The sequence below is a fragment of the Lepus europaeus genome, chromosome 2 (assembly GCF_033115175.1).
Source record: "Lepus europaeus isolate LE1 chromosome 2, mLepTim1.pri, whole genome shotgun sequence".
In the NCBI taxonomy this organism is placed as follows: domain Eukaryota; kingdom Metazoa; phylum Chordata; class Mammalia; order Lagomorpha; family Leporidae; genus Lepus; species Lepus europaeus.
The window spans coordinates 96563930-96585189 of NC_084828.1; the positions used below are offsets into that span (position 1 = coordinate 96563930).

The following is a 21260-nucleotide window of genomic DNA, read 5'->3' on the forward strand; positions in this document are numbered from 1 at the left end:
CCAATGGAAGGAAGACCTTTCTCTCTGTCTCTCTCTCTCACTAACTCTATCTGTCAAAAAAAAAAAAAAAAAAAGAACAGAGAACAGAGAGAAAGACAGATCTTCCTTCTGCTGGTTCTTTCAGGTCTCCCATGTGTGTGCAGGGGCCCAAGCACTTAGGCCATCTTGTGCTGCTTTCCAAGGCACATTAGCAGGGAGCTGGATTGGAAGTAGAGCAGCTAGGTCTCTACAGGCCCCGATATGGGATGCTGGCAGTGCATACTGTGACTTTACCTGCTATGCCACAATGCTGGCCCCCAAATTGAGTCTTCAGTATAGGACTTAGGACATTGAAAGTACTTATTAAAGATTAGTTATTATTAATTAAAATTTTTTAAAAGATTTTTTAAAATTTATTTGAGGGGTTGGCGCCATGGCTCATTAGGTTAATATTCTGCCTGCGGTGCCGGCATGCCATATGGGTGCCAGGTTCTGGTCCCAGTTGCCCCTCTTCCAGTCCGGTTCTCTGCTGTGGCCTGGGAGGGCAGTGGAGGATGGCCCAGGTGCTTGGGCCCTGCACCCGCATGGGAGACCGGGAGGAAGCACTCGGCTCCTGGCTTCGGACTGGTGCAGCGCTGGCTGTGGCAACCATTTGGGGAGTGAAGAAGCGGAGGGAAGACCTTTCTGTCTCTCTCTCTCATTTTCTATAGCTCTACCTTTCAGATTAAAAAAAAAAAAAGAAAAAAGAAAAAAATTTATTTGAAAGGCAGAGTTACAGAGAGAGAGGGAGAGATATAGAGAGATCTTCTATCCACTGGTTCAGTCCCCAAATGACCACAATGGCTAGAGCTGGGCTGATCCAAAGCTAGGAGCCAGGAGCTTCTTCTGGGTCTCCTATGTGGATGTAGGCTCCCAAGCATTTGGGCCATCTTTACTGCTTTATCAACCGTAGCAGAGAGCTGGTTTGGAAGAGGAGCAGCTGGGACTCCAAACACTACCCATATGGAATGCCGGCTCCTCAGGCGGAGGCTTAGCCCACTATGCCACAGTGCCAGCCCCTAATTATGATTTTTTTTAAGCTTTACAATTAGAATTTTGACATAACAAAGCATCTTTTAATTTTCTGTTTATTTTAAACTCAAAAATCAGAATAATGTAAGCATTTATGTGGGTTAGAGCATCTTGAATTTCAGTGGAAATGAATATACTAATATCAGTTAAAATGGTAATTTTAAGCTCTGTTACGCTGAATTTAGAAAAGAAATTTTTTGTCAGCTGGTTAATATTTTTCTTATTCCTTCCTCCCCAGTAACATTTGTGTATGGTTTTCGTGGTATTTTAAACAGGAAGAAACATTACCAAGGTCCTCATTGCAAACAGAGGAGAAATTGCCTGCAGGGTGATGCGAACAGCCAAAAAAATGGGTGTTCGGTCCGTGGCTGTTTACAGTGAGGCCGACAGGAATTCCATGCATGTAGATATGGTATGTTGTTTCACACCGACAAGCAATCCTCTGAGTGATCACAGTGACTTGTTTATCGTGTCAGTATCTTAGCCCTTTCCAATGACAGTTGATATTTTCCTAGAGTTGACAGGGTTTAAGTTGTTCGACTGCTCACGAATATTTCCACTTGGGAATGTTTTCCAGATGTAACACGCTTTGAACTAAACAGCGTGCTGAATGGCGAGTTACAGGCAAGTCCTTATCTCTTCAGGGAGTGCTCAGGACAGTTCAGAGGGTGGCTGATCCACAGACCACACTTTTAGTAGTTCATGGCCACATCCCTGCTGTGCGAGGACCAGGTTCAAGGCTAGGGTTTGTTTATCTATCTATCTGAAAGTCAGAGTTACACATACACAGAGAGAGGAGGGGCAGAGAGAGAGAGAGAGAGAGAGAGGTCTTCTATCTGCTGGTTCACTCCCCAATTGGCCACAACCGCTGGAGCCTTGAGTTTCTTCCAGGTCTTCCACATGGGTGGAGGGGCCCAAGGACTTGGGCCATCTTCTACTGCTTTCCCAGGCCATAGCAGAGCGCTAGATTGGAAGTGGATTATGGGGCTGGCGCTGTGGTGTAGCAGGTAAAGCTGCTGCCTGCAGTGCTGGCATCCTATATGGGCACTGGTTTGAGTCCTGGCCACTCCACTTCCAGTCCAGCTCCCTGCTGTGGCCTGGGAAGGCAGTGGAGGATGGCCCAAGTCCTTGGGCCCCTGTGCCCGCATGGGAGACGAGGAAGAAGCATCTGGCTCCTGGCTTCGGATCGCTGCAGCTCCAGCCGTTGCGGCCAATTGGGGAGTGAACCAGCAGATGGAGGACCTCTCTCTCTTTGTAACTCTGACTTTCAAAGACATAATTAAATGGTTTTTTTTTTTTTTTTAAAAAGGAAGTGGAGCAGCCAGGTCTTGAACTGGCACCCATATGGAATGCTGGCACTGCAGGTGGCAGCTTTACCCACTATGCCACAGCACCGGCCCCCAAGGCTGGGTTCTTAACAACTGCTGTGGACTGGCTGAGTGATCTCAGGCAAATCACTTCATGTTTCTGAGCCTTGCTTTATCTGTAAAATTAAATATAACTAAAATGAGTGGACTCCCCTGGGGTTTGTAAATGTTGTCTGTTATTACTGGCTGTTATCTGCCAGACAGAAGCCCAGTCACAGATGAATTCAACTAGTGGCTTTCACTGTGTCTGCAGTGGGGCCCCAAGCATCAGTGTAAACTCACGGTGCTCAGTGTCACCTGCCTTCAATACCGCACCACAAGCCCTCAGGGCTCTGAGCTGCTTTTCTTTCCCGATTTTTGGTCATGCCTGTTTCCAACCAGTTTTACTTCATTACAACCTCTGATTTTCCCTCTACTCATGTATTCTCAGCAGATCATATCTATCTATCTATCTATCTATCTATCTATCTATGTATCTATTTGAAAGACTCAAAAGAGGAAAGGGGTGGGGAGGGGGAGAGAGATCGCCTCCGTCTGCTGGTTCACTCCACAAACCCTCACAACACCTGGGGCTTGGCCAGGCTGAAATCAGGAACCTTCTAATGCAATCCAGGGGGCCGATGCTGTGGCATAGTGGACTAAGCCTCCACCTGTGGCATCGGCATCCTGTATGGGTGTGCCGGCTTGTGTCCTGGCGGCTCCTCTTCGGATCCAGCTCTCTGCTGTGGCCTGGGAAAGCAGTGGAAGATGACCCAAGTCCTTGGGCCCCTGTATCTATGTGGGAGACCTGGAAGAAGCTCCTGGTTTCCTATCAGCCCGGTTCTGGCTGTTGCAGCCATTTGGGGAGTGAACCAGCAGATGGAAGACCTTTCTCTCTGTAACTCTGCCTCTCAAAGAAATAAATTAAATCTTAAAAAAAAAAAAAATGCACTCTAGGTCTCTCACATGGGTGGCAGGGACCCAATGACCTGCTGCCTCCCAGGGTGTGTATCAACAGGAAGCCAGCGTTAGGAGTCGAGCCAGGACTCGGACCCAGGACTCCAGTCATAATGTCAGTGTCCCAGCCGCCGCAGCGGACGGCCTTGACTTCACAGAGAAAACAACTGAGCGTCCTCCGCACTCTACTGACCCACCTTTGTCTACATGCGTCCTCTTCCCATCCAGGTCCGCTTGTCTGCCTGAGCTCCCCGATCCTTCTCTTCTCACCTGTTTAAGAGTTTTCTCAGATGACTGAGGGCGAATTTCACATGTCTCGCCATCAAAACTATCCATGAGCTGTGTAAACTAGATTGATTCAGTCCTTCCACATGGTGTTCATGCATCAGAGCACCACATTGAACCCATTCAAGTATACGATTGATTTGATTAAAATATTAATAAGTAAAATGTTGCATTCCTTCCTCAAATATTAACCAGTCTCCTAGATCCTTCCTAACGCATTTAAAATTTTTTTTAATGCATGAAATATTTCTTTTATTTTTCCCCCAGTAAAAAACTTCTATTTAAGGAATACAAGCTTCATGCATTTCATAAGTACAACTTTAGGCACCTAAGCATTTAAATATGGTGTAGTCTGTCCGTCTTCACAGTACTGCTAGCCCCACATCCCCCTCTACCCGCCTAGCACCCTCTTCCTTCTCCCTTTTCTTGCCAGCTTAATCATTACTGGCCCCTTGTCCTGTCCTTACCTCCCATTCTGTTCTCGAGCCACTTCTGTTGAGTTTACATCCTTGCTCCTCCATTGGCATAGCTCTGCAGAGCCATTCCTTGTGTCCGTGCTCCTCGGTCTGATGCAGTCTTTTCCTGCCCAAGCTGATTTGACCCCTTGGCCTTACATAATGCTGTGATCAACCACGCTCTCCTTTTAGAAGTAAATACTTCCTTTGGCTTTTGTGACCTCCGTCTCTTCTGTCCTCGGCCAATGTCCTTTCTCCAGCCCCTGCCCACGTGCCACACCCTTAAGACTTGGTCTTCGGCCTTCTGGTCTCACAGTGAGCTCTCGTTCTAAGTCATTTCACCTCCTCCCTTGGCTTTGCAAAAAGCTCCCAAATTTCTGTGTTTAGCTCAGACTTTTTTTGAGCATGATACATGCTGTGCCAACTGCCCATTCCCTGTCTCCCCTCGCCTGTGTCACAGGTACTGAACTAATACATCTGAAACTGAACTCCAGGCTTTGCATCTTACTGAACCTGCTTTTTTGGCACGTGTCCTTTACCCAGTAGATGGCCATGACGTTGCTCATAATAATATAATGCCAGAGATCGGGGTGTCTTTGAATATCTCTCTCTCTGTCTCCCTGCTCCAGTATTTCACCCCTCACCTCTCCATCTGAAAAACTCCCTGAGTGCTGTTAATGCTACTTCCCAAGCAGTTCTTTCTGCCCTCTTCTGCCTGTACCTTAGGTCACAGTCACTGTCATCTCCTGGGTGGCCACGTGCTGTACTCCAAAGTCATCTCCTTATTCCACTTGCCCGCCTCCCACCACCTGTTTTTTGTGCTTCAGCCAGACTGAGAATTTAAAATAAAAATTTGATCATGTTATTCCTTGACTTTAAACCTTTCTATGTCAACAGGCTAATCCTCCACCTAGCGGCGCCAGCACCCTGGGTTCTAGTCCTGATCAGGGCACCGGATTCTATCCCGGTAGCCCCTCTTCCAGGCCAGCTCTCTGCTGTGTCCAGGGAGTGCAGTGGAGGATGGCCCAAGTGCTTGGGCCCTGCACCCGCATGGGAGACCAGGAGAAGCACCTGGCTCCTGCCTTTGGATCAGTGCGATGCGCCGGCCGCGGCGGCCATTGGAGAGTGAACCAACGGCAAAGGAAGACCTTTCTCTCTGTCTCTCTCTCTCTCACTACTGTCCACTCTGCCTGTCAAAACAAACAAACAAACAAACAAACAAAAAAACCCTTTCTTTGGGGCCTGGTGTTGCAGCACTGTGGGTTAAGCTGTGGCCTGTGATGCCAGCAATCTATACAAGCGCTAATTTGAGCCCCATCTTCTCCACTTCCGATCTAGTTCCCTGCTAATGTGGCTGGGAAAGCAGTGGAAGTACTTGGGCCTCTGGGTCTCCATGTAGGAGACTCAGATGGAGTTTCTGGCTCTTAGCTTTAGCCTGGCCCAGCTGAGGCCGTTTTGGCTATCTGATGGGGAGGGGGTTGAATCAACAAATCGAAGATTTCTCCCTCCCTCTCCCTCTCTCTCTCTCTCTCTGTGACTCTGCCTTTCAAATAAATAAAAAAAAAAAAAAAAAAACAAAAAAACTTAGGGGCTGGCATTGTAGCATAGTGGGTAAAGCTGCCACCTGTGACACTGGCATCCCATATGAGTGCTAGTTTGAGTCCCAGCAGCTCCATTTCCAATCCAGCTCCCTGATAATGCACCTGGGAAAGCAAGGGAAGATGGTACAAGTGCTTGGGCCCCTGAACCCATGAGGGAGACCTGGAAGAAGCCCCTGGCTCCTAGCTTTGGCTAGGCCCAGCTTTGGCCATTGTGGCCATTTAGGGAGTGAACCAATGGATAAAAGATCTCTCTCTCTCTGAACCAATGGATAAAAGATTCTCTCTGTAACTCTGCCTTTCGAATAGATTTTAAAAAACTTAATAAAAAATTTTAAAAATCTTCATATGATCCAATGAAATAGCCATAACTTAGAAGATAAATAATATTCAGTATTGATTCAGGTGGTTAGAAATCGATAAAATCATTTCGAGAGCTGATTAAACATGTGCGTATCATTCAGCTCAACCCTGCAGATATTCCTCAGGTGTCTGTCACAGAAAGATGCTCATATAAATGTGCAGATCCTCGTGGTAGGGTCTTCCCCTTAAGGGTTTTCACAGGAATCTGTGTCTTGGGGCTGGCGCTGTGGTATAGTGGGTAAACCCATCATCTGCAGGGCTGGCATCCCATATGGGTGCCGGTTCGAGTCCTGGCTGCTCCACTTCATGTCCAGCTCTTTGCTATGGCCTGGGAAAGCAGTAGAAGATGGCTCAAGCCTTTGGGCCCCTGCACCCATGTGGGAGACCCCGAAGAAGCTCCTGGCTCCTGGCTTCAGATCAGTCCAGCTCTGACTGTTGCGGCCATCTGGGGAGTGAACCAGCATCTGGAAGACCTCTCTCTTTCTCTGCCTCTGCCTCTCTGTAACTCTGCCTTTCAAATAAATAAATAAATCTTAAAAAAAAAAAAAAAAAAAAACCCGTCTTGGCAACAGTTCCACTGCAGATGGTGGATCAGAAAAAAAGCTACATGGAAGTTTCAAAGGACAGTATAAAATAATTAACAAATATGTGGAAGAAGCAGTGTCATCATACTCTCCTAACTATGTAAACTAGTAAACTTTCTTTTTTCAAAGATTTATTTATTTATTTGAAAGGCAGAGTTACAGAGAGGCAGAGCCAGAGAGAGAGATCTTCCATCATTGGTTCAGCTGGAGCCAGGCCATTCTGAAGCCAGGAGCCAGGAGCTTCTGGGTGTCTCACAAAGGTGCAGGGCCCAGGGACCTGGCCCAGCTTCCACTGCTTTCCCAGGCACATTAGCAGTTAGCTGGATCAGAAGTGGAACAGCTGGGACTTGAACTGGCATCCTTATGGGACCTGTACTGCAGATGATGGCTTTACCCACTACACCACAGCACTGGCCCCACTGGTAAACTTGTAAATTTTTTCTTGCTGTGTGTATCTGTGAGTACTTTGTGTCTATTGTCATATTGTAACTTTTGGGCATTAAATACATTATTGCTTATTGCTGTTATTGTTACTGCTATTAATCATAGCATGACTAATGCCCATTTTTTTCTAAAGACACTTTCAGTTCACTCCAGTGTGTGGTTCATCTGTGAAAACCAAATTTTAGCATCCTTTCATGCAGAAGATTTCAGGACTGGCTTAGTTTTTATAACACAGACACAAGCTAGTACTTCTGCTTCTCAGTTCCAGCCTAAAGCAGTTCTCTATGCCCTCATTGTATCATCTACTGAATAGGTCATATTTCTTGAACAGGCTGACGAAGCATACGCCATTGGCCCCGCTCCCTCCCAACAGAGCTACCTGTCTATGGAGAAAATTATTCAAGTGGCCAAGATTTCTGCTGTGCAGGTAAGAGTGGGAAAGCAATTTGCTATGTGAAAGGAGTAAGTTTGTACAATACGTGCAAATTTATTCTTTATAAAAAGTATCTACTTTTTAAAAGTTTTTATTTATTTTTTTTTCATTTTATGTGAAAGGCAGAGAGACACAGAGAGGGAGACAGACAGAATCTTTCATGTGCTGGTTCACTTCCCTAATATCTGCAGCAGCTGAGGCTGGGCCAGACCAAAGTCAGGAGCTGGGAACTGACTCCAGGTCTCTCATGTGGGAGGCAGGGACCCAAGAACTTGAGACCATCTGCTGCCTCCCAGGGTGTATGTTAGCAGGAAGCTGGAATCAGAAGTGGAGCTGGGACTTGACTTCAGGTGCTCTGATGTGGGTTGCAAGCATCCCAAACAGCATCTTTTTTTTTTGACAGGCAGAGTGGACAGTGAGAGAGAGAGAGACAGAGAGAAAGGTCTTCCTTTGCTGTTGGTTCACCCTCCAATGGCCGCCACAGCTGGCGCGCTGTGGCCAGCGCACCGTGCTGATCCGATGGCAGGAGCCAGGTGCTTCTCCTGGTCTCTCTCATGGGGTGCAGGGCCCAAGCACTTGGGCCATCCTCCACTGCACTCCTGGCCACAGCAGAGAGCTGGCCTGGAAGAGGGGCAACCGGGACAGAATCCGATGCCCCAACTAGGACTAGAACCTGGGGAGCTGGCGCCGCAAGGCGGGGGATTAGCCTGTTGAGCCACGGCGCCGGCCCCAAACAGCATCTTAACTGCTCTGCCGAACACCTGCCCCTACTTTCTATTTTATCCTTTCTCAGGATTTTCACATTTCCTTAGAATTTCTTGTTTATTTATTTGAGAGGCAGAGAGACTCCTCATATGTCCATAATGGCTGTGGCTGGGCCAGGTTAAAGCCAGGATCCAGAGACTCAACCTAGATCTCTCACATGGATTGCAGGAACCCAGCCAATTGAGCCATTGCCACTGCTTCCCAGGGTCCACACCAGCAGGAAGTGGGATCTAGGAGCTAGTACCAGGCTCTGAACTCAGGTTTTCCAATTTGGGTCATGGGCGCCGCAGCCAATACCCTAACCACTAGGCCAAACCCCTACTCTCCAGGATTTTTACGTTTGATTATTGGCTTGTCTTTGTCAACTAAGCATGTCTATTCTGATTCTTCAGCCACTCTACCTTTTTGCCAAGTCCTGTGCATTTGATATCTTTTGGGAAATAGGTAGAGGGAGGACTCAAATTACGAATCAAAATTGAGAGAGAATTTAGCTCTTCCACCCTAAAGACCAGATGCCAGACACAGCACATCCTTTGGGAGAAGTAGCTGGTGCTATGAATTACAAGGTGAAATGCAGTCCAGAGAAGCCTGCTTCCCCCTCGACTTCCCCGTCTTAGCCCAGGGCCCCTGTGCTGCACCTGTTTTTCTAATGTCACAGTCTCAAAACTTGACGTTATAGCATCTCTCCTTCATCTTCAAGATAAAACAGGAACCCACTTCTGTTGGATCATCCTCTGATGTCTCAGAAATAGTTCTTTTTGATTGCACAGCCAGATCTTATGATCTTTTACACAGATTTGTGAGTCTCAGCTGATTTCTCTACTTCCAAATCTCTTACCAAGTAGTTCTCTCTGCTACTGGATGAACATTTTCTTAAACACTTGATTCAGTGTTTTCTCCTGCTCGCTCTCTCTTTTTACAGTAACCTTACTCCTTCCCCATCCTATCCTCTAGTTCGTAAATCTTCAGTGGTTACAAGAGAAAGTTCACACTTTTCAGCCTACATTTAAAAGAGCTTCTAATATGGTCCCATTCTATTTGTCAAACTCCCTTCTCCAGTTCTTTATCACAGCTACAATGAACTTTTTTCCCCTCTCCTCTATATACTATCACAGCTACAATGAACTTTTTCCCCCTCTCCTTTATATACTACACAAATTTCCTCTTTTATGCATTTGCCTATACTGTTCTATCTGTCCTTGGTTCTCCATGCATTTATTCTTCCAACAACTGCTGAGTGGCCACCTGCCACGGGCCAGCCTCCTAAGCATGGATGCGGCAGTGGTTGGGGCGGACCCAGTCCTGTCCTGGGAAGCACACTGCAGTAGGCAAGGTGGAAAGTAAACATTTCAACAGATGAAGAAAGATGGCAATAAAGAGGTAAAGCAGGGGGAGGAGATGAGGACTGGAAGAGTAAATGGATACTTTTAATTAGGCTGGTGGTCAGGGGAGGCCTCTCTGGGGAGGCAACCATTGAAGGAAGGCTTATGTGATGAGAAGGAGCCAGCCTTGGGAGGAACTTAAGGAAGAAGGTGCAAGCAGCTGGGATTGCCAAGACCCTGAGTTGCAAACAAACTTGGTTCAGGGGCGCAAAAGTATTCAATGTGGTTGGAGTGAAGGCAGTGAGGGGCTGTGTTACTCAGGGTGCAGTTGATGGAACTAAAATTCCCAGTTCCACTGGGTGTTTCAACAGAGGGAATTTCCTTTAGAAATCAGTTACACGAGGTTAGAGGGCTGAGAAGGGGTAGGGGGAGAGGGCTGTTGAAATGACCCAGTGATGATGACAGCAGGGACTGACCGTGACCCTGGGGCTGGGGAAGAGGCTGGAGGAGCCACCCGCTGCAGCCCTCGCTCCGACCTGTGCAGGGCTGTACCTGGCCACCGGGGACGTAGGGAGGCTGGTGCGGAGAGTTCCAAAGAAGCTGAAGACCAACTGGCTGCTGCTGCTGCCCAGGGTGGAGAAATAGAAGAGCTTCCCCTGCTTCCGGTTTCCCTCTAGTGACCCCTGCTGACACAACCTGACAGGCAGCCCACCAGGCCAAGATGGAGGGAGAGCCCTGTCCCCGAGTGAAGCATGCAAGTTTGAGTTTGGACCTGAGAGGACCAATTCAGAGGAAGAAAGCTAGGAGACAAAGCAGAGATGGGGTAGCATTATTTAGGACATCAAAGGCCTTAATCAGGGCTTGTGTTTGCTTGTGAGTAGCCGTTGGAAGATTTTAAGAAGAGGAGCTAGTGGTCTGGTCTTCATTTTAACAAGGTGGCTGTGGTGCTGGGTGGAGAAGGGAGAGTGGCCTGGGGCAAGGGCAGTGCTAGCAAGCGGGAAGGGTGATGAGTCACCTGTGGGTGTCCCGTTATGCACCACTACCCCTGCCCTGCCGTAAGCATTCCTGCCCCTTACAAATCCTTCCCTGTCCCTCTGAATAGCACTAATCTCTCCACGTTCCTTTAGCATTTGATTTCCTCTTCCGGTCATTCTGTGTAGCTATGGCAAAGGATAGCATTGTAACACTTTAGTGTCTTTTTTTTAAAAAAAAAAAAGATGTATTTTTATTTATTTGAAAGAGTTACATAGAGAGGCAGAGAGAGAGAGAGAGAAGGGGGTCTTCAATCCGCTGGTTCACTCCCCAGTTGGCCGCAACGGCCAGAGCTGTACCTATCTGAAGCTAGGAGCCAGGAGCCTCCTCCAGGTCTCCCACATGGGTGCAGGGGCCCAAGGACTGGGGCCATCCTCTACTGCTATCCCAGGCCATAGCAGAGAGCTGGATAGGAAGTGGAGCAGTCGGGACTCAAACTGGCACCCATATGGGATGCTTCAGGCCAGGGCACTAACCCACTGTACCACAGCGCCGGCCCCACAATTTAGTTTCAGTAGCACAATTGGCTTTATTTTCCATTGTAGGATCGGGTAACACTTTGCTTCCTGTGGTAGAGTAAGTATTCCCATGGCTGAGCAGAGGATGTGCAGACAGAGTAGGGCTGGAAAAAGCCAGTGATTGGACATTTCACAGTTACTTTCTTTGTAAGGTGGGGACAGGGAGACAGAAGGAGAGTGATTAATTCTTATCAGGCTGTGTCAGGTTTCTTTTTGGGTAAGGATTTAAAATAAAGGGAACCTTGTTGTGCCAATTGAAATTGACTATTTTTTAAAAAAAGATTTCTTTATTCGTATGTGTGTGTGGGTGTGAGAGAGAGAGATCTTAAGTCTACTGGTTCACTCCCCAAAGGGCTACAATGGCCCAGGACTGGGCCAGGCTGGAACTCCATTAGGGTCTCCCATGTGGGTGCAGGGGCCCAAGCATTTGCGCATCTTCTGCTTTTCCAAGCTCATTAGCAGGAAGCTGGATCAGAAGTGGAGCAGCTGGGACACAAACTGGTGCTGATATTGCAGGCTGTGGCTTAACCCAGGACACCACAGTGCTGGCCCCTCTCTCCTAATATCTTTGAAAGTCAGATAATAGTTTTGGTTTGAATTTTAGTATGAGTGACTCCAGTTTTAATTTTAGTCTTGTCTGTTGGGCTAAGCATGATGCTTAGTCCAAAACCATGGCCTCCTATAATTTTTACTTAACAGCGGTTATCTTGTTTAACAGTTTTTTTTTTAAGATTTTTATTTTATTTATTTGAAAGTCAGAGTTACACAGAGAGAGGTAGAGACAGAGAGAAAGGTCTTTCATCCACTGGTTCACTCCCCAGATGGCCGCAATGGCCGGAGCTGTGCCGATCTGAAGGCAGGAGCCAAGAGCTTCTTCCAGGTCTCCCACTTGGGTGCAGGGCCCAAGGACTTGGACCATCTTCTACTGCTTTCCCAGGGCATAGCAGAGAGCTGGATCGGAAGTAGAACATCTGGTATTCCAACCGGCACCCACATGGGGTGCCAGCACTGCGGGCGATGGCTTCACCCACTGCACCACAGTTCCGGCCCCTGTTTAACAGTTTTAATGCATGTCTAAGCTCTTCCACAACTCCATTGTGCTCTTTTTAAGGGAAGAACTCACACGTTACACTTTTCTTTTTTTGAGATGGAGAGAGAGAGCGAGCGCGCGATGGCCCTCACATCATTGCTTTACTCCCTGAATGCCTGCGGCTGCTAGGGCTGGGCCTCATCAGAGCTGAAAACGCAACCCAGGTCTCTCATCTGGGTGGCAAGAACGCAGCTGCTTGAGCCGTCACCACTGCCTCCCTGCGGCTGCATTAGCAGGAAGCTGCAGTCAGCCAGAGCAGGAGTTGAGCTCAGGTGCTTTGATGTGGAATTTGGGTGTCTTAGCCATTAGGCCAAACACATGCCCCTTATACCTTTTTTATTTAGCTCCAAGCAATCCGAAGGATGGGTAGATAGAGGTCCTTGGTTTGAATTAATGAATTTGTGTAGTTACTTTTGTACTCCTATTTTTTGTATACCTCTATCAGTATTCTGTAGATTCAGTTCTAGAGTGAATAATTTAGGCATTACTGTATATACAGGTATTTAAAACATACTTGTTTCTAAAGCTTTCTTGTTTCTTAGTTATTGCTTTGAGTACAAGGCCCTTAGGAGGGGAAGGAGATGAGGATAATACTTCATATAATATGCGTCCTGAAGAATCCAGACACTTTCACATACTATCACTTTATTAATTAACTGTGCATTGAACCCAGGTAACCTGGTACTATTCTTCCATCTTATGGGTGTAAACTCTCCCATACAGAAAGGTCATGTGATGTTTCCCAAACCATGGAGTCAGGCTGGTCAAAGTATGGCAGCAGCAGCTTCCCTTGGGGGCTCGTTAGAAACCTAGCTTTCAGGCCTCAACCCAAACCCTCTGTAATTTGCATCTTTATGCAAAACTTAAACTTTTATCAAGATTCCCAGGTGATTTGAAAGCAAAATTTGTCTGATTATTGGAAGAGAGAGAGTTTGAACCAGAATCTTCTAACTCCCAGCCCATACCGGGTTTATTAGACCAGACTAAGTGGTGGTGGTGGTGGTGGGGGGAACGTGAGTGTGTGATATGCTAATTGCAGGGAATCAATCAACTCTGTAACTATGCGGGTTAATATTGTGGTAGAAGTTATGATACACACAATGAAGAAAGAATAAATAATATTTGTACTAAAATAGTTTGTAAATAATATTTTGAAAAGAATGTAATATTTTTTAAAGTATCTATTTTGCCTGGGTAGTCAAGATTTTAGGTGGCTTGAAAAAATTACAAATAGTGCTGAAAACAAAGGATAAAAGAGCAAAAGACAGCGACATGGGCAGATGGGGTTTGGTGTTCAATCAGAATACTGAGGCCAAGGAAAGGTACTTTAGTTCTCCTGCCAGCCCTGATGAAAAAGGAAATTTGGTTGTTTAGAGAGCGCTCCTCTGATAAAAGGATATTAGTAGAGCAAAGCTTGCTTTAACTGGGACTTTGAAGAAGAAACTCCAGAGTCATTCTGATAAAGGACGTGGAGTACCAGATGTTCAGTGATTTAAAAGTTTTCTCGGCCGGCGCCGCGGCTCACTAGGCTAATCCTCCGCCTTGCGGCGCCGGCACACCGGGTTCTAGTCCCGGTCGGGGCACCGATCCTGTCCCGGTTGCCCCTCTTCCAGGCCAACTCTCTGCTGTGGCCAGGGAGTGCAGTGGAGGATGGCCCAAGTGCTTGGGCCCTGCACCCCATGGGAGACCAGGAGAAGCACCTGGCTCCTGCCATCGGATCAGCGCGGTGCGCCAACCGTGGCGGCCATTGGAGGGTGAACCAACGGCAAAAAGGAAGACCTTTCTCTCTGTCTCTCCCTCTCACTGTCCACTCTGTCTGTCAAAAAAAAAAAAAAAAGTTTTCTCAAATAGTAGAATTGTTCTAAATGTGACTATTTGGGCCTAAGCACTTTTGTTGAAGCTAGAGTGAAATTTTCAAGTGAGCTGAATTTCTGGTGGTGCCTGGGATATGGTTATAGTGGGAGAATGTAGATGATGTAAATGTCCCTTAGTTAGTTCTCTTGATTGGCAGTTGTCTCTGACTTTCTCTGGCTGGAAAGGTGGTAGCAGGCCACCCTGGTTGCAGATTAGAGCCACCTGAGGAGCCTTTCAACGAGCATGATGATGGACTGCCTTGGGGAAGGACCCAGAGGACCTGGAAGGGAGTATGAAGAGGCTTTTGGAATACCTAGTGGCACACGGCTTCTTGAAGTGCTGGCTAACTGACAGGTGTATGACAGCGTTACTATGACAGCCATGGATACAAGAGCTGTACACATAGGCCAGATGTGCTTTTCTGAGTGTATATTATGCTTTAGTGAAAAGTGAAACATAAAAGCTCTTGCCCAAGCCTCATCCTCTCAGTTACCTGCATTAGCTCCCAGTGTGAATGTTGCATGAAAGTGCCCCAGTTTCTTTTCATGTGCTAGCAAGAATGAGGAACCCTACTACAGATACTTGAAGAATCACTGATGAGTAATTTTTTTAAAGATTTGTTTTTATGTATTTGAAAGAGTTACTGAGAGGCAGAGAGAGAGGTCTTCCAGCCAGTGGCTCACTCCCCAAATGGCTGCAATGGCAGGAGCTACGCTGATCTGAAGCCAGGAGCCAGGAGCTTCTTCCGGGTCTCCCAAGCAGGTGCAGGGGTCCAAGGACTTGGGCCATCTTCCACTGCTTTCCCAGGCCATAGCAAAGAGCTGGATTGGAAGTTGATCAGCTGGGACTCAAACCAGCGCCCATATGGGATGCTGGTACTGCAGGTGGCAGCTTTACCCACTATGCCACAGCACCAGTTCCCACTGATAAGTAATTTAAATGCATACCATGAGTTGCTTAACTAGATACAAGTAAGCTGTATGGTTGACCAAAAGGAAATCTGTGTGTGTGGGTAGGAAATTCTTGGTAATAAGAATTTAAAGAGTGACCTGTTTCCTTTTGCAAGGGAAGAGCATGTCTTTTTTCTGCAGAGACAACAAAAACTTTGGATCTGTTCATGTGCTTGACAAGTACAAGGCAGACGAAACAAGCTAAAAGACTGCAAGAAACTATGTTAGCAGAGATTTAAGGGCAGGCAATGCCAGTTCTCCATCTACTAAAAAGGTTTTCCCGCACAGTCAACCTTCTGTGTCCATGGGTTCCACATCCATGGATTCAATCAACCACAGGTCAAAGTTTTTTTTTGTTGTTTTGTTTTGTTTTATTTTTAAATTACATCTCTACTGAACATGTACAGACTTTTTTCTTTTTTTAAATTCTATGGAATAGGAGAGTAGACTTTTTTTTTTTTTTAGGATTTATTTGTTTATTTGAAAGGCAAAGTTACAGAGAGGCAGAAGCTGAGAAAGAGAGAAGTCTTCCATCTGCTGGTTCACTTCCCAGAAGGCTGCAATGGCCAGAGCTGTGCAGATCCAGAGCCAGGAGCTTCTAACAGGTCTCCAACATGGGTGCAGTTGCCCAAGGACTTGGGCCATCTTCCACTGCTTTCCCAGGCCATAGCAGAGTGCTGGATTGGAAGTGGAGCAGCCGGTACTCAAACCGGCGCCCATTTGGGATGCTGGCACTTCAGGCAGCAGTTTTACCCACTACGCCACAGCACCGGCCCCAAGATTGTTTTTTCTTGTCATTATCCTTTACACAATACAACATAACAGCTGTTTATAGAGGGTTTACATTGTGTTAAGAACTATAATCTAGAGGTAATTTAAAATTACAGGAAGACCTGATGGGTGATATGCAAATACTGCACCATTTTGTGTAAGGAACTTGAGCCTCCTTGGATTTTTGTATCCTTGGGGGCTCCTGGAGCCAGCCCTCTGGGTACTGGGGACAGATTCTGAGGGATGACTGCATTGTGTCATGAGCAAGCTCACCAGGCTTGAGTCCTGTGACCCTCCAGGATGAAGTGGCAGCTCAGTACATGCCTGATAGTCAGGGAACTGGCCCCTGGGAAGTAGTGTTCTTACTTTCCTTTCTCATCCATTTATGCACTCAAGAATATAATTATTAAATTGGTCTTCCTAAGGGAAATTAAACTTTTTGAGGCTGTTCCCAGAATGTGTAGTTGAACTTTATTCTCACCAGGAGACAGCTGCTCTTCTTTCTAGTTATGAAAGTGTCTAGGTCATTGAACACTTCCATGGAATTAAGTATCTGTTAAAAATAAGAGAGACTAGGGGCCGGCGCTGTGACGTAGTAGGTAAAGCTGCCGCTTGCAATGCCAGCATCCCATATGGGCACCAGTTGGAGCCCCGACTGATCCACTTTTGATCCAGCTCTCTGTTGTGGCCTGAGAAAGCAGTAGAAGATGGTCCAAGTCCTTGGGCCTCTGCACCCAAGTGGGAGACCTGGAAGAAGCTCTGTCTCCTGGATTCTGATCAGCACAGCTCTGGCAAGTGCGGCCATTTGGGGAGTGAACCTAAGAATGGAAGACCTCTCTCTCTTCTCTGCCTCTCCTCCTCTCTCTGTGTAACTCTGACTTTCAAATAAATAAATAAGTCTTAAAAAAAATGAGAGGCTAGCAATGAACATTCAAGAAATAAAATTAAGGAAAGAGCTACAATAGCATCAATATGAATCAAATACTTAGGAATAAAGTTAGCAAAAACATTTCAAAATGTATATACCCTTGAGAACATAAAAACACAAGCCACAGACTGGGAGAAAATATGTGCAAAGCATATAAAAGGCTTGTATACAGAATATTTAAAGAATGCTTGCCACCCAGTGGTGAGACAAACCATCAGGTTTTTTGTTTTTTTAAAAAAGATATATTTATTTATTTTAAAGACAGAGTTGGGGGGCGGGTATCTTTCATCCATTGGTTCACTCTCCAAATGGCCACAATAGGCAGGGCTGGACCAGGCAAAGCCAGGGACCTGGAACTCCATCTGGGTCTCCCTCATGGGTGATGAGGGCTCAAACACCTGGGCCATTTTCTGTTGTTTTTCCAGGTCATTACCAGAGGGCTGAATGAGAAGTAGAGCAGCTGGTTCTTGAACCAGTGCTCATATGGGATGCTGTTGTCACAGGAGGTGACTTAACCTACTACACCACAGTGTTGCCCATCCCCTACCCCCATTATCTTTTCTTTTTTAAAAAGATGTATTTATTTTTTCTTTTTAAAGACTTATTTATTTTATTTGAAAGTCAGAGTTACACAGAGAGAGAGGCAGAGAGAGAGAGAGAGAGAGAGAGAGAGAGAGAGAGAGGTCTTCCATCCACTGGTTCACTCCTCAATTGGCTAAAATGGCCGGAGCTGTGCCTATCTGAAGCCAGGAGCCAGGAGCTTCTTCCAGGTGTCCCACGTGGCTGCAGGGGCCCAAGGACTTGGGCGATCTTCTACTGCTTTCCCAAGCCATAGTAGAGAGCTGGATCAGAAGTGGAGCAGCCAGGCCTTGAACCGGCGCCCAAATGGGATGCCGGTGCTTCAGGCCAGGGCATTAACCTGCTGCGCTACAGCGCCAGCCCCAGAACTTTTTCAAATGATGGAAGTGTTCCAGAACTGTACCACAGTGACAGTTACACAGTTTAATAACTTTACTAAATTCACCAAACTATAAATAGCTGACTGTTAAGTATTGTAAATCATACCTTTAAAAAAAGCCAACAACAAAGAGCTAGACCTGTTTCATTTTGCCTAGCATATATCTTCGGCTATTTCATGTAAAATACTAAAGTCAAAATTCAACTCAAAAGAAAATGAATTCCAGAATGACAGCAAAATGTGACTAATCCAGCACTTTATCTCCTTGCTTTCCTTGTTTGTTATCAGAAGGATGTGGGTTTTCTGATTATTTGAGTTTCCTAGGCATCTGAAGCTTATTCTTTTAATTTCTAGATGTTATTTGAACTTAACTATTTAGAAATAGGGCTGGCTGATCACTGTTCTTTTGCAGCCTCTCAGTTATACTTTCCCTACAGATTTATTATTTTAGTGAACAAATGTGCCCGCAAGGCTGTTGACATGAGACAGAGCTGCTTCATCTCGCACTAAATCATCCATGCCCATTCCGCCTGTTGCTTTCTTCTGTTCCTCCCTTATTGCTGTCACTGTGTTTATTCTTAGGAATCTGACCTTCCTTGGTTGTTGATTTTCACTCTTCTTTGGGCTAGAAAGCCAGATCAGTGACTTTGTTCATGTTTGAAGAAAATTGGAGGTGACTAGGGTAAGGTCTGAGGGAGTGGTCCTCTCTCACAGAAGCATATGTAGACTTCAATACATTACTTTTGGTTTGCTCCTTAGCTTTTCTCTGGAAAGATAACCTTGGCAGATAGTGACTTGAAGATAAATGAGGTACTGCTGTGCTATTGAATACCATAGTTTAAATTCTTGGCCAGTTTTGCTAGAAACAGAGTAAACAAATCCCTCTTATCACTCTCAGACTCTTTATTCTTGACATTCTACCCTAATAGCAACAAGATTTTCAATTGAAATACTGTTTTCTGGGTCCAGCATTGTGGCGTAGCCGGGAAAGCCACCACCTGCAGTGCCAGCACCCCATATGGGTGCTGGTTCAAGTCCTGGTTGTTCCACTTCCGATCCAGCTCCCTGCTAATGCACCTGGGAAAGCAGTGGAAGATGGCACCAGTGCTTGGGCCCCTGCATCCACATGGGAGACCTGGAAGAAGATCCTGGCTCCAGGATTTGGCCTGGCCCAGCCCTGGCTTTTGCAGCCATTGGGGAGTGAATCAGTGGATGGAAGATCTCTCCCTGCTCCCTTCCCCAACCATCTCTCCCTCTCTCTGTAACTCTGACTTTCAAATAAATAAGTGAATCTTTTTTTAAAAAAAAATACAGATTCTTGTCTGCGATCTGATCCAGAATTCCACTTCTTGGTATATACTGAAAAGAATTTAAAGCCGGGACTCAAACTTGTATATAGCCTCTTATTTACCATAAAGACTGGCAGGAACCAATTAGCATGTCCGTCAACAGATGAACAGAGAAACAAAATGTAGAATATACTTGTGTGTGGCGGAATAATAGTTGGCTTTAAAGAATGAAATTCTGACACACACTACAACATGGATGAACCTGGAAAACATTATGCTAATAAGCCAGAGACAGAGGGACAAATGTAGTGTCTGAATTACTCACATTCATAGAGGTGGGAAGTGAAACAGAGGTTACCAGGGACTAGGAAAAAAAGAGGGAATGGGGAATTGTGTTTGATGCATGGTGGTTATATTTGCAGCTTGTGGATGTGCTTGATGTCACTGAATTATGTTCTTAGGTGTTTCAAATGGTAAATATTATGTATATATTACCACAATAAAAAAGTACAGTTTCTTCTGCTTTTGGTCAGACATCAGGACTATAGTATGAATATTTTAGGTAACTGTCTCTTTCTCTCTCTCTCTCTCTCTCTTTTTTAAGATTTACTTATTTATTTAAAAAAGTTTTGAGAGAGGTCTTCCATCCACTGGTTCACTCCCCCAGTTGCCACAATGGCTGGAGCTGGGCCTATCTGAAGCTAGGAGCCAGGAGCTTCTTCTGGGTCTCCCATGTAGATTCAGGGGCCCAAAGACTTGCGCTATCTTCTGCTTTCCCAGGCACAGTAGCAGGGAGCTGGATTGGAAGTGGAGCAGCTAGGACTTGAACTGGTGCCCATATGGGATGCCAGTGCTGCAGGCTGCAGCTTTACCCACTACACCACAGCACTGGACCCTTTAGACATCTCTTTGGGAATAGATTTTGGTCGCGACCATGATATGCCTATCACCAGGAGAGGCCTTCCCAGAGAAGAGAATGTCATCTGTATCAAATCTTTGCCTGCTGAGAATTAACTAGCAAGTTTTTCATATCATTTCCCACCTCTAGGCTATCCATCCTGGATATGGTTTTCTTTCAGAAAACATGGAATTTGCTGAACTTTGTAAGCAGGAAGGAATTATTTTTATAGGTCCTCCTTCATCTGCAATTAGAGACATGGGTATAAAGAGGTAAGAGTTTATATCTTTGTAAATAACCATATGAAGATCAATTGAAATTGTTTTTTCCCCCTACAACATTTAAGAGAGGGTTATTGTTGTTTAGACTGGGCTGTATTTGTGTTTTTCTTGTATAAACAATTCACAGAATCAGAGCGTCTTGTTTTAACTCCAAAGCACCTCCAAATCCATAATGGCTGCTGCTGGAGTGCCTGTGGTGGAGGGGTATCACGGCGAGGAGCAGTCAGACCAGTGCCTGAGGGAACACGCCGCGAGAATCGGTTATCCCGTCATGATTAAGGCCGTTCGGGGTGGAGGAGGCAAGGTGAGGTGTGGGGTGCTGCTGCTGGCTGTTTCCGACTGATCTTTGCTTTCCGTGTGTGGTCACTGCTGCCTTCTCCCTCTCAGGGCATGAGGATCGTTCAGTCGGCAGGAGAATTTCAGGAGCAGTTAGAGTCGGCGCGGAGAGAGGCTAAGAAGTCTTTCAATGATGACGCTGTGCTGATCGAGAAGTTTGTGGACACCCCAAGGTGCCTTGAGCTGGTTTTTCTGACTGGTTTTTAAAATTAAATTGGAAAGCAATGCATTCACAGTCTATGATATAAAATTCTGATAGCAGGTAAGTGCGTCACGTTCCTCACTCCACCGCATGCTGTAACCAGCGATCACACTATAGGAGTATGGACTCCCCAAGCAGTTTCTGTGGGAATAGAAGCCAACACCGTGGGCCTTCTGTGTCAGTTGTTCCACAGCTGTGGATTCAGCCAACCACAGATGAAAAATAGTCAGCAAAAAACATGTCAGTAACTTCTAGAACTTGAGTTTGCCATGCACCCGAGTACTGCATGGGAAACGTAAATGCGTGGTATGTAGGCATGTATTAGGTATTGTATGCAATCATGAGATGATTTGGAGTACACAGGATGAGATGCCAGGGTTGTATGTAAATCCTCATACAGTTATATACTATGTAACATTGCAATCAATGGTGGACCACATATGTAACAGTACATACCATAGAAGGTAGTGCATAGGCCATCCTACATAGGTTTGTGTAGATAGACTGTAAGATGTTCTCACAACAATGAAATTGCCTAACGACTCACTTCC

General features: G+C 46.0%; 1 protein-coding gene across 1 annotated transcript in view; it reads left to right on the top strand.

Moving 5' to 3' along the window:
- Positions 1-21260, top strand: part of MCCC1 (methylcrotonyl-CoA carboxylase subunit 1) — a 76467-nt gene that overhangs the window by 7967 nt on the left and 47240 nt on the right. Inside the window, exons 3-7 of the mRNA XM_062211322.1 lie at positions 1326-1462; positions 7414-7509; positions 20041-20162; positions 20328-20475; positions 20559-20680. Of these exons, the coding sequence (XP_062067306.1) occupies positions 1326-1462; positions 7414-7509; positions 20041-20162; positions 20328-20475; positions 20559-20680 (625 nt within the window). The remainder of the gene's footprint in view (positions 1-1325; positions 1463-7413; positions 7510-20040; positions 20163-20327; positions 20476-20558; positions 20681-21260) is intronic.